At 42.2% G+C, this 13,438-nt stretch overlaps 1 protein-coding gene across 3 annotated transcripts in view; it reads left to right on the top strand.

The window, feature by feature from the left end:
- The window catches only part of LOC143836790 (uncharacterized), a 44,964-nt gene extending 39,756 nt beyond the window's left edge, over positions 1-5,208 (top strand). For 2 of the 3 annotated variants that reach the window (XM_077336309.1, XM_077336310.1), the window contains exons 25-31: positions 782-823; positions 1,602-1,634; positions 2,814-2,843; positions 3,001-3,036; positions 3,336-3,377; positions 4,142-4,180; positions 5,051-5,208. In XM_077336309.1, the coding sequence (XP_077192424.1) occupies positions 782-823; positions 1,602-1,634; positions 2,814-2,843; positions 3,001-3,036; positions 3,336-3,377; positions 4,142-4,177 (219 nt within the window). In that variant the 3' untranslated portion in view covers positions 4,178-4,180; positions 5,051-5,208. The remainder of the gene's footprint in view (positions 1-781; positions 824-1,601; positions 1,635-2,813; positions 2,844-3,000; positions 3,037-3,335; positions 3,378-4,141; positions 4,181-5,050) is intronic. The other variant, XM_077336311.1, reaches the window with a different exon arrangement.
- Positions 5,209-13,438: the final 8,230 nt, after the last annotated feature.

The raw sequence follows: 13,438 nt of genomic DNA, 5'->3' as shown, positions 1-13,438 counted from the left end.
TGGGGCCAGGGACCACCAGGAGGTTGGAGGTAGTAGAGCGCAAGGCTCTTTGAGGGGTGTAGGCGGAGAGGCGATCCCTCAGGTATACTGGGCCCAGGCCGCTTATGGCCTCAAAGGTTTGCTATTTTGCTGTGAGGCATGAAAGGATGCACAACAGCTCCTTGAAGAAGAAATCATGTATGTATACTTCAGCTCCTTGAAATAATTATGTTTTCATTTAAATCGCAGTACAAAATATTCTCAGCAGTTTTTCATTTTAACTTTTAAAATATTGAAAATTATTCAGACCATTCAAGGGCATCTAAAGTAGAACCAGTAGTAACAGTTTAGAACTGATTTGAGGGTCTATGAAATACCACTGAAACCTGAACGATTGCTTCATACAATTAAGATCTATGAATCTGGTTGTTTACAATGAGCCTTTTTGCTAAGGAGTACAAGATGGGGGAGGTACTGACTTTCTGCCGCCCCTTTTGCATTGGGAACTACTTAGGAGTGGGGCTTCGGAAAACAAATTGAACCCTATGTTGGTATTTTAAAAAGTACTCTTGATTTCTTGGCAGACCTCATCTTCCCTCACACACACACCAAGTAATAATCCTTTTTAAACTGTTCTGTGTGAATGATTCCTGAATGAGTGTTTCAGGTTTTTGATGTTTACTGATTTTGAGGCAGCTGTCTAAATTCTTTCATTTTAAAGCAATTCAGCAAGATACTAATGAATAGTATGAATATAGCTTTTAGACACTAGCAGTACAGTTTTTGTTTCTTGTTTTTCAAGCAGAGTGGATCGTACTCAGGCAGTGGCAGACCTTGTGGTCAGGTATGTTCTGATATTTAGAAAATTATCACAGTGTAATCTAATAACAGACCAGTATGCTCAAAAAGAGGCAAGGGCTTTACATGTGTATATTTCAGGGAGGGTCTGAAATGTCTTGTTGCTTTTAATAGTAAACCATGGAAAAATTGACAGGTGCTACAGATGTTGCAAATTCTTCAGTTCTGGCACAAATATACCGCATTTGAGAATACATGCTGGTCTGAGGTGTGAAAGGAGTTTTTGCTATCAAATTTTTTTCTGGAAGTATAATTGGTTTCAGGGCTTCATACAATGAGGCAACAGGTTTCATTTATTTCACTGAGTTCATAAATTCTGAATGCTCTCCTGATCTTCCCAAGAGTTGTACCTGAGGAAGGCAGAGTAATCTCATTTCCTTTGCAATGAAGCAAGACTTCCCTGCCTTTCTTTTGTAGCTCATCTGATGTACTGTAAATATGAGCACATACTGGGGAAGGAGGATGGGGGACTTGCATGGCACAGTACCTTCTAGGTTTCCAGTACGGTAAGGATACAAAAGAGAGCCCAAAGGAGCTGTAAAAATTCAGCAATGCTATGCAGATCAGAGCAGAATTCTGAATAGCCTTCTTTCTCTTCCCTCTGATCAAAGCCTCAGAAGGCAAGTTCTATAAAAAATGGAGGCATTTCTTTATTGTAGAACTAAATGCTCAGAATCAATAATGTGGGAGTTTAAAGGAAGAAACTTTGAGTTCAAATACAACCCTCTCCAACAGCAACAACAATAAACTTTTATTTTGAACAGGGAACTACCTATGACAGCAATCCTTGTAATCAGGTGAGCCTCTATTTTTTCTTCAAAGACTCATTCTTTCTAGTTTTAGGTAGTTTGGGTACATGGCCCATACATAAGAGCAGTGGTTCCTCAACCTTTTTCAGGCCAAGGACTGGGGGGGGGGGAGAGGGAGGCCTGGGAGGGAAGAAGGAGAGCAGCGCTCTGGGGGGGGGGAGACTTGGGTGCAAACGTGCAGGTGCAGCAGCTCCGGGCCTGCACATTTGCGCCCGCTGCCGAGTACTGTGCTCCCTCTTCCCCCCCCCGTGGCCTCCAGGCCTCCCTCTCCCCTAGGCTTCAGTGATTTGGCTGATTGCAGTGAGCACCGCACTGCAGGGGGAGACAGAGGCACGCCCAGTGGCGCACCGGCGCTCGCGCCTCCCTCCCCCCGCCATGGGTCGGTACCAAGGGCTCTACGGCCTGGTACCGGGCCGCAGCTTGGGGGTTAGGGAACACTGCAGTAGAGTATGTGTTTGGCCTAAGCCATGTAAAATCAGTGTGGGGTGTACAATCCTTTCTTCTGTCCATATTTTGTTACAACTTTGCCCCCCCTGTATTTTTTTCTAAGAAGAACTAACCTCAAAGCTGGGGGGGGGGCAGGAAAAGGACTGAATGGAAAATGTAGTGTCCTTTCTTATCTACCCGTTCTCTACTTGGAATCACAGTTCATTTTCCTGCCTTATACTAGACTGGTGATGTCTCATCTTCTTGAAAACAAGTCAGCCACATTCCATCTAGTTAGCTTGTGCAGAATCATGGTCAGCAAGCCCAACAGTTTTTAATATTAATATTGAATGTGGTTCGAATGAGCATCAATGTCACTTCATAGAATGGGAACAGACTAAGTTAATTAGAAAACATGTGGGAATTTCTCAGATGATCCTCAATAAAAGGCCATCAAAGAAAATATTTACACAGAAGATGGGGAAGTGAGAAGGGATCTTTAAGTCTTATTCTTCATGTGGGTAACATCTCACCTTTGAAGATTTGTATGAAGACAATGAAGGAAATTAGTCTGAGGGAAAATCGTGCAAATACAAAATATGGATAAATGGGGAGACACAATAGAAAATACCAGTTGAAACCTCTGGAATCACTGGGTAATTGAGATCATGTGAGGGAACCAAAAAAATTTTGGAAGCAGATGCAGCTCTGTGAAATAACTGGTTTCTCGATTCTTCACAGGGCCAGGCATCACAAAGTACATTCAATCAGGTATGTGTACTTTCTTTGTGTTGTTTCTATTTTAATAGGAGGCAGAAACAAAAAATGCTGCTAAGAAATATTTTGGCTCATGTGGTAGTCAAGCCTTTTTCCAGCTTCTCACTGGACAAAGAATTATGTAATAAAAGATTTTGTGTTTTTTTCATAGGGCCAATCATCATCTTCAAAGGTCACTTACAACCAGGTAGGGGCACTTTTGTTGTCATGTTCTGGTTAGATAAAATGCAGGAAATTGCATGGGGGAGACATGAACAGAAGCTATCAATCTGGTAAAGAGACAACCAAGGACACACCCAGTACCCAGTGGCAAATTCTCCTGTACAGTTCACAGAGTAACTTTTGTTTCCTATTATTTTTTTGCTATTCCTAGGTTGTTTTAAACTATAAGCACTATAGTTTAATATCTAAACATTAGACATATTTTGAAACTCAGCTGAATATTTAAAACTATTGATAATACTATTCCCCATTCTTTTTCCATAGGCTGGTTCCAAATTTCAAGGCAGCACTGATCCCTGTAATCCGGTAAATTTATTATTATTTCTTATTCATTACTGGAGAAACTGACTTCATGCAAATTAGATTGTGTCCCTTTAAGGCCCTAGTGAGCATCTACTTCTCATGGTGAGCATGTGTGAGGAGGAGGAGGCCAGAGGTAGACCTCCTGCCTCCTGAAGTAACCTGCCAGCAAGTTCTGCTGGCACTGGTACCACTTCCTTAACACCTCCATTGCTGATATGTTGGCAACTGGGCTGCCAGATCTAAGAGATAGGACCCTTTCTATGAGGTAATCAAAGAGCATGTGATCTGGAACATGCAGGCAGTGACAAAATTGTCTGCTATAATAAAATTAGAGCATCATTTTCCCGTGGAGAAAGAGCACTGGAGGAAGGAGTTATTTCCCACCATTTTGCTGTTCCATATGGAAACAGAAAACCAACTACCTGAGTCTGAACCAGCAAGACAGTGCTTACCTTCTTAACAATTATGTGGATTAGATATACTTTACTAGTTACATTTTGGGTTCCCATGGTCATGATTTCATTGAATAAGTAAGGAAGCGGGCATCTGAGATTTCTGGGGAGTCCGTGAGGAGTCTCTGTCAAAAGACATATATATGAGTTAGTCACAGTCCTGCTAGAGGTCAGTTCTGTCAGAGCTCACTCAGCCTCACTTACCTCACAGGTTGTCTGTTGTGGAGAAAGGAAGGGAAGGTGATTGTAAGCCGCTTTGAGTAGTGAAAAGTGGGGCATAAATACCAACTCTTCTTGTCATTTTCTTCTCTCCAGAGCAAAGGTACTTCATACAACAGCAACAGGTGTTAACTGGTAAATATCTGTTTCTTATTACATGGGTGTAAAGTATTGGCTACAACATGCATAACCTAAGTCATTAGCTGACTTTACTGACTACAAGGAAAACCAGGGGACTATGTTTATTGGAAAACAACCAGGTCTAGAGCACGCAGCTAACTGCAACCCCTAAACCTAATACTTTGGGGGCTAGAGGAGAAAAATAAGAATGGTTCAAGATACAGTAAAATGATTTGCAGAAGTGTTCCATGCACCTAAGGTTGTTGACTCTGGGCTGAGTGCTACGTGGAGATTTTGGGAGTGGAGCCTGAGTAAGGTGAGGTTTAGTGAGGGGAGGGACTTCAACGGGGTAAAATGCCTCCTTCCAAAGCAGCCATTTTCTCCAGGTGAATTAATCTCCTCTGTTGCATGAAAATTAGTTGTAATAGCAGGAAATCTCCAGCAACTCACCTAGAGGTTGGCAATCCTAGATACACCACTTCTAAAATATTTTTGGTGGCATTTGAATTGCATAATAGTTTATGCTATGGCCAATTGTCAGGAACATTACCTTGCTTGCCTCTCTGGAACAAATCTCAGTTTCAGACATCCAGTCTCTTCTTGCTCCGTCCATTACATGGTTTTCTTGGGTTTGGGGTAGCAATGTCAATAAATACACAAAGACGTTCAGTACACTCCTGTATAGGCATCCAACCTGTCCACTGGAACAGCCAGCCCTAATCCCTAGAATCCAGAGTTGTCTGGGATTGATCCTGATAGATGCTCTGTCACTGACCCATCATGTCATAGTCCCAGACACCATATGTATTTTGTAATGAATCTGACCCAATTGTTATAAGGAACTTGAAAGATATACTTTATGATATGTATATTCTTGTATTGTAGCAATGAGTATGGAAACAGAGGATGTATCTGAAGCTGCACAAGACTATATCTAGCATAAGAGAGAATGAGGTTTCAGCACCAGAAGAGGACTGGCACACTCAGAAGGACAAATGCACTGGAAAACATTTATCTGTGTTACTTCTTTGACACATGAGGTTGGCGGAAAGAAACTTTCTTGTTTGTACAATTCAAATTCAGAAATAAAAGAAGTTTTAACCTACAGTTTCCTCAAACTTTCCCATCATTTGCTTGAGACCAACATGAGTCCCCACCTGAATCTATCTGCTGTCTTCATTTATCCTATGGAAGACTTCTTATGTGTAGAGCTGGCAGCCATAACTGGAAATCAGAGCCAAGGGCTAATTCAGCTCTGACAGCAACAGTTCTGTGTGTTTAAGTGGAATTGCCCCATTGTGTACAGAAGGAGTACACAGGAAGAAATGCAGAAGTTTTCCCTCTTGGCCACTTGCTTCTTTCCACAGGCACTGTGTCTGTCAGTACAAGGCAGTGCCACTAGATGACACTGTAAGGCAGCTTTCCACTGATGTGCCAATTATCTCTTACTGGGGCCATCAGAGCCAGTTGGGATTTATCAGATGCCTGTATATTGTATTGATGTGGGCCTGGCGTATCCTAACACTGAACCATCTTCACATTGGTAGACATTGCTGGGGAATGCAATTGATTAGTGGAGGCCTTTAGAGTCCCAATGGCCAGGAGATGCTGTGAGAACTTGGATGTGGTCCAGGAAAGGCCAGGCAGGCCTGAGTTTAAAGCATTGCCAAACATGATAGAGTGCTAGGGATTCCTGACCCTGGCCTCTGCTAAGATTGAATGAGAACTAGAAGTCTTATATGCTGTGATATGGCTCAACAACATAGTGAATCTCACCAGATATATTAATAAGCTAAACTAATTATGGCCTATACCAGGAGTGGCCAAACAGTGGCTCACCAGACATCCATGGACTACAATTACCATTAACCTCTGCCAGTACCATGCTGGCAGGGGGGCTCATAGTAATTGTAGTCCACGGACATCAGGAGAGCCACAGTCTGGCCAACCCTGGCTTAAACATGCCAACCTAATCCAAAATTCCATTATCCATTTAATTCTTCAGCATTGACTTGCAGGAGGACATTTTGGACTGGAATAAGATGTGACACACAGTTATTGTGTATAAACATGGCCACAACGTTATTACCTCCCCAAGGGAGGGTTGGCACAGGATGGGAGAGGGGGCCTGACCTAGCAGTCAGTGGACTGCACCAAAACCTGCGGTTTCCAGAGGTGCCCTAGGATAGCGGTCCCCAACCTTCTTCTGGTCGGGGACCACCTCCAGGGGTGGGGGAGAGCCAGCGGCCCGGAAGCCGCAGTTGTTCATAAACGTGCATGCCCAATTGCTGCGCATGCGCGTTTTGGCCACCAGGTGGCGCTAACACGCATGCGCAGAGTTGCCGTGCATGCGCATTTTGGCCACCAGGGGGCGCAAACGCAGTTCCGCGCGTGCATGTTTGCGTAGCTGGCGCGCCAGCTGCCACACCGGCTGCCACGCCGGCCTCTTTTCCCCCATCTCACTGCAGGGGGGGAGGCAGGCGCGGCCGCTGGCGGCCCGGTATGATGGCCTTTGCGGCCAGGTACCAGACTACGGACCGGGGGTTGGGGACCCCTGCCCTAGGGATCCGCACCATCCCCAGCTGGGAGAGCAGATCCCCTTGCCTACTGAAGTCAACCCTTCAGGAGGCGACCTATGTGGGGGAGCCACCAGGTGCCCACCTGCTTTGTCTGCCCCCCCAGGTCACCTGGCAATGCATTACTATTATAAACCTGGACATCACAAAGAAGATGAAAAAGGGCCCTGCCCAAGTGCCTATCAGGGAGAAGACCCCCAACATTTCTGCTTGGCTTCAAACAGATCAGCTAGTTCCATGATATAAAGAATAGCTGGGTGGGTTGGCAGCAAGCAGCAAAAGCTGAAGTATTTATTTATTTATTTATTTATTTATTTATTTATTTATTTATTTATTTATTTATTTATTTATTTATTTATTTATTTATTTGATTTCTATGCTACCCTTCTCACACTGCTTTTGCTGGGGTGGCAAGCTCTACCCCTCAAAGCAGTCATTTTTGCCTTGGAAAGCGATCAACATAAGTCTGGAAAACAGCTGTAATTTGGGGAGATTTACAGGCCCCACTGGGAGGCCAGTAACTCTACATTTGGGTTAATTGAACAACACCTCACCAGGCCAGATGCACTTGAACTGTCTCTGAGTATCAATGTGAGAAAAATAAAATTTAAAAAATGGCAGCTGGCTGATATCACACCTATCTAGTAAGTAATAAAACCACAGAGAGAGAATTGCATGCCCCTCTGACAGGAAAAGCCTCCTTCTCTCTCTTTATGACTAACTAGGCTGAGCACAAATCACAGTCCCCTATATGGCTGCTGAGAGCTCAGTAACCTCTGGACTCTGGGTTGGGTATATGGTTTCCAGGAAACAAATTAAAATGATGAACAAGGATATTATTATATTTAGATTTATTTCCCACCACTCTCGGTGAAGCTGGCTCAGCATACAAGAAGTCCTGACCATAGATTTACTGGAAATACCTAGAGCTTCCTGGAAGTGATAAGTGTAGCTCTAGGGTCCGTTCCACACCCAGAAAATATAGTGAGTCACTTACCTTTTGCAGATGCCATATTTTTGACATTTCAAACGATGTCGTCTGCATCCAGCTTCCCAGCAGAAAACCGGCAGCTACAATCTACAATTTAAAGCACTAGCTGGGAAATCCTGAAAACTGGATTCCCCCAGCTTCGTAGCGAGAGCAGCAAGAGAGCCATCAGCAATTACTCACAAAATGTTTGTGCATGACCAAAGCAAACAAAGTAGTGAGATCTCCATGTTAAGTGCCTGACCACCCCCCTGCCTCCCTCTTCTTTCTCCTGGCAATGGGTTTTTTAAATTCTTTAGCAAAGTGCCTGGAGCAACACATACTCGTCGCTCCAGCCAGGAAGTACAAAAAAAAGTTTCCTCCAATAGTTGATGCACAAGCATGCCTCTCAGATCACCCCCCCACCTCCCAAAAAAGGTGAAAAAATTACTTATCCTAAGCTTCAAGGCTGGGGGTTGGAATTAAAATAAGCACTATGCATCTATGAGTAGATGCATAGGCGTAGCAATGGAGAAGTTTCACTTTAAAAAAAGATCACTTTCCCTTTAAGACTGGTGAGAAAGGTGATTGGCTTGCTGCCATGATTGACAGGCAGGGAGAGACTTGTGGGTATGGCGAGTCCCTCTCCTCCATTTTAATCAGCTGCGCGGAGTACCGGGAAGGGTGAGAACAAAGCCAGAGAGTGAGGTGGTGAGGAATGGCGGGGGGCATAATTTTTATAGTGTTAAGCCATTGCACTGGCTTAACACTATATTTTGAGAAGTGCAGAATTGCCCTAGGAATCACCGGAGATTGTGTGGTGATGAATTTCTAGATATTCCTAGAAGTGACCAATCCTTGTCACTTCCAGGTAGCTCTAGGTATCTCCAGGTTTTTTGAATTGGAAGTCATTAAGACATTGACTAACTGAAATTAATCCTTCTCCCATTGATTTTAAAGGGTCAAGCACTATGAACCCATCAAGTATACCAGTGTCATGTACTTGGAAACAGCGTGCACGCTGGTGGTTACATGGGACCCCATACACATAAATAACAATACTATTAATGTTATAGTTATTTATATGTATGGTTTCTTGTATAGTTTTCACTTCTATGTAAACCGCTCTGAGCCTTTGGGGAGAGCAGTATATAAATGTGACTAAATAAATAAACAAACAAAAAATTAAATAAAACAGGGAGAGCTGAGTTTTGAAAATTGCTGGGACTCCTTACCACACATCTTACTGGACCACATTCAGCATGGACCTAGTCCCAGTATAATGAGTGGTTAGGCCTTGATACAAACCCAGAAATCCCCAATTGGAAGCTTGTCTCTGCCATGAAGACCAACTACTTTCATGAAGCTTCAGCATCTTATCCGCAGTAGGAGTTCATTATTATCACTAATCTGCTCCAGAGTGTTGTTGTAAAGATTACAAGACACTGCATGTGAAGTTTGTTGAACACTTTACAAAGCTACTCAAATGCTAAGTAGTATTATTAACATTATAATTATACAGCCAGAAATGAAATCTGGCAATTAGAGATGATATAGCAGGAAAATTTATGGAGCTCCCGTTTAAATGTGGATCTGCTTTTGGTATTAAACTTAGAGATTTGGTATAACATGAAAACACTACTTCTTTGTCACTGGGCTGCAGTTAAAAATCTATCTATTCTTAGCTATAAAACTCCTTCAGTGGTTCCATTCAAATAATGATTTTCTAACTGAACCTACTTCCGAGGGCTGTTTGAAAGTTAAAATGGGATCTGCGCTATTGGAGATCTACCCTTAAGGCAAGGCAGGTTATTTTAATAAGCATTTTGTTGTTATGTGCGAAGTCGTGTCCGACCCATCGCGACCCCATGGACAATGATCCTCCAGGCCTTCCTGTCCTCTACCATTCCCTGGAGTCCTTTTAAGTTTGCACCTACTGCTTCAGTGACTCCATCCATCCACCTCATTCTCTGTCGTCCCCTTCTTCTTTTGCCCTCGATCACTCCCAGCATTAGGCTCTTCTCCAGGGAGTCCTTCCTTCTCATTAGGTGGCCAAAGTATTTGAGTTTCATCTTCATTAACAAGCATTATGGATCACCAAATACATTTCCTAAAACAGGTAGCATTATATCTGTCACTGTCTGCCTTTTCAGAATAAGAGGGAACACAGGTCTGATTTACACATTCACATATTACTTGATGGTAGCCACCTCAAGGGATTCTTTGCAGCTGTGAATGGGGCCACTGGAGTCATCACACCATAAACAGAACTTTCTTTCTGTCTAGAGTACAATTCATTTTTCGATGTTATTGGTTCTCACATTTAAACCATTGGTCATCATGCCCAGTAACTGGCCACATTGGGGATCTTTATGTCAAGACTGCAAGACAAATATGATTTGAAAGAAAGAAATCAAGTGTCAAATGTGCATGGTTGAAGTAAACCAAAAGGAGTTAGGGGTATTTTGCAGAATTGCTTCTCTTTTTTAGTCTATTTGCATTTCAGGCAAATCAAACAAATGGGGCAGCAGCAAGTACCTTGTGCAAAAATGAATAGTTTGAGCATTAAAAAAAAATCAGAAAATTTCAGAAAATTTTGCAAAATGGCTATACAAAGTCAGCAAGCTCCAAAAGTGATGCATATTGGCTGTCACCTTTTGTGGAACAGATTAGTAGTTGTGCTGCTGCCAGCCTCTGTTTCTTTGAGACAAAAAGTCACACAACTGGTAATATTTCCTAGCTCAGAATCCAGATAAGAACTTAGCCAGCTTCTAAGATCCTCCCGCCTCTTCTTCCTGGCCCTGGAGCTGTAGTTTTTGGGTTGGATGGGGGAATATATATACAGCTTTCTTGTCTTAAAGGACTATTAGATACTGGCATTAACTGGTCTCCTAAAAAGAACTTTTACCCACCCCAGACACCCAGGCAAGTGGGTGAACTTTCATTTAGTCTCTTTTAGTGTTGTTATTTTCATCATTTAGGATTTATATCAAGAGGTATTACACAATCAACAGGATGAGATATGTAATAAACAATGTGATAAATTTTAGATAGCAGAAATTTGAAACCAAGCAGAAATTGAAAAACCAATCTTGAACAAAGAATAATATGATGCACTCATGTAAGTTCAAATTAGTGTTACCACACTTAGTGAAAAGGGAGATATACCTAACTCCAGGACTGTGGCTGCTGAAAAGGTTGACTCATAGCCATGTACAGACTTTCCTTCACATTGAGCTCAGTTTGTTAACCTAGTTTCAGCAGAAACTGGATTCACAGATTGATGTCCAGCTACATCTCTGATTATCAAAGCAGGGCTGTGCAAAGAGCTGACTGGCTGGTCTATGTGTCAGCCCCAAAGCCAACTCCTCTTGTTGACTAAAGTGTTCAAAAACACACTTTTTAAAAAGCTATTTTACTAGGTAAACATGCCAGTAAACAAAGCAGATAGCATGCCTGAGGCATGTTGGAAAGAAGAAGAAGCAGTCAAGATTTGATCCTTGGCTACGTGAATGGATTTATTAAGACGATATGTGTGTCATTATAGGCAAGATGTGGACAATTGAGGAAGCAGAATTCACTCCACAACCAAAACCTTACACCTGCTTACGATACCAACCAACATATTATCTTGTGGAATCTATGACTATATTTCTATTACAGCTTGCATTCCCTTTTTAATCCTGTTACTCACTTAATGCTGTGATTCCCCAATGGACCCACCCTTTTCTTTCTTAAGGAAAATTACTCTTCTCCCTTTAGAGGCCCTTCTTTGGGACTACCAGCCTCTGGCCATTATTCTAAGACCTGATGTAAACATTCAGAATGATCTAATACTGTAGCACTGCTGCGACTGTTCTGCTTCAAACTGTAGGTGAGACTCTATTCTGTTTCAAGTGAAATCCCTCAAAACATATCTCTACAGAATATTTGGTGGTAGAAAGGGCCATCAAGTCACAGCTGACTTTTCATGTCCCCGTTCAGAGGCAGTTTGCTTAGCTCTGCATAGCAACCCTGGACTTTCTCATCCAAGTACTGCTGTCAGAGGTTGTTTCCCTGAGACAAAGTCACTCAGCTGACCCTGCTTAGCTTCCAACAACTGACAATATGGGTATATCCAGGTCAGGGCATAGAAGATTTACATACTGAGAAGAAGGAAGAAGGTGTGGAACCATCTGAATGTATTGATTCTCTGTGTGCATCAGACAGGTCTTCTTTTTTTAAAGGGGAATGATAATGAAGTGGTAAAATCACTGTAGAGCTAGAATGCTGATTTTTTCTAAAGATGTATATAGTTCTAATAGCGTGAAAACAGAGAAATAACATACAGTGATAGCAACTTTTGTATCAGACTTCTTATTTACCTTATTCAGTCACTTGCTAGAGTGCTCTTTAGAACAGGAGATGAAAAGAGTCACATTTGTATTCTGTCTCACAGCCTGTGAGCTCATGAAGTGACTGGCAACATCTCCAAACCAGGATCTGGCAGCAATACCCTCCCCCCTCCCCCTTTGTATCAATCCATCTAAATTCTGGCATCCATTGCTAACATCCTGGTGACACCATTAGGAGAGTTGGATGTACGGTGTAATGAATCTGAGGAGATGCAGTAGTTATCCATAATCAAGTATTTTTGAACTGCAAATGAATGTGCATAACCATTTTCATCTAGATTTAATCAACTATCATTTATGCATTCGATACTGGTCATTTGTAACTAGAGTGTGTCCATCAATTCATACTGTGCTATTGCTGAATAGTTTAATTTTTGTTTCCTCCTGCCTAATCAACCTTAGTCCCTCACCTTTGTTTTTCCTCAGGAACTCCAAATCATTTCTACCATATTGTTGTTGTTGTTAGGTGCAAAGTCATGTCCGACCCATTGCAACCCGATGGACAATGATCCTCCAGGCCTTCCTGTCCTTCACCATTCCCCGGAGTCCATTTAAGCTTGCACCGACTGCTTCAGTGACTCCATCCAGCCACCTCATTCTCTGTCACCCCCTTCTTCTTTTGCCCTCAATCGCTCCCAGCATTAGGCTGGGATAATTGATAATTTAAATAAATGTGCATATTTCTAAACGCTCAATAGAGACACCTTTTAATACTATGAAGAGTGTAAGGTAACTTGACTTTAATAACAAAAATTATTTAGATGGTCTTTAAAAAAATCATACTCCACTATAATCCCACATCAAGAACAAAGTGACTTCAAAAAACAGACAGATATGGTCTTAATTTTCTGCTATGCAAATACGGTTTGCTCCCAGTAATTAAAATTGGTTCTACCTATAAAGTTTTAGTTGACCGACAGTGCTGTGTAAACAGAGTTAACATCCTTTGAAATCCATTGAAATCCATCGGCTTAGAATGGTGTAACTCTGTTTAGGATGGGACTGTAATTTATGGATTAAACCAATTAAAACTGATAGCCCTAAAATAAACAAACCATTATACTGAACACTTATGCAAGGTCCACTGATGCATGAATGTTATATGGCAGTATTGCTGATTGGTGCAGCCAGGTTTCTGTAGCAAACCATCTGATTTAGAGGATTTCAAACTTTTCTGGGCTTCACTGTTGACCAATGTTGACTTGGACTACACCACAGATTACACCCAGCAACCCCTGTGGAATACATCAGGTTGGTAGTAGTAGGTAGTAATAATACGCACAACATGTTCTAGATAAATTTGCCAGCTACTAAACCTTCTCCCTGATGAACCCCT

The sequence above is a fragment of the Paroedura picta genome, chromosome 4 (genome assembly GCF_049243985.1).
Source record: "Paroedura picta isolate Pp20150507F chromosome 4, Ppicta_v3.0, whole genome shotgun sequence".
NCBI lineage: Eukaryota > Metazoa > Chordata > Lepidosauria > Squamata > Gekkonidae > Paroedura > Paroedura picta.
The sequence above is the reverse complement of the archived record's forward strand: the minus strand, read 5'-3'. Positions and strand labels throughout refer to the sequence as shown.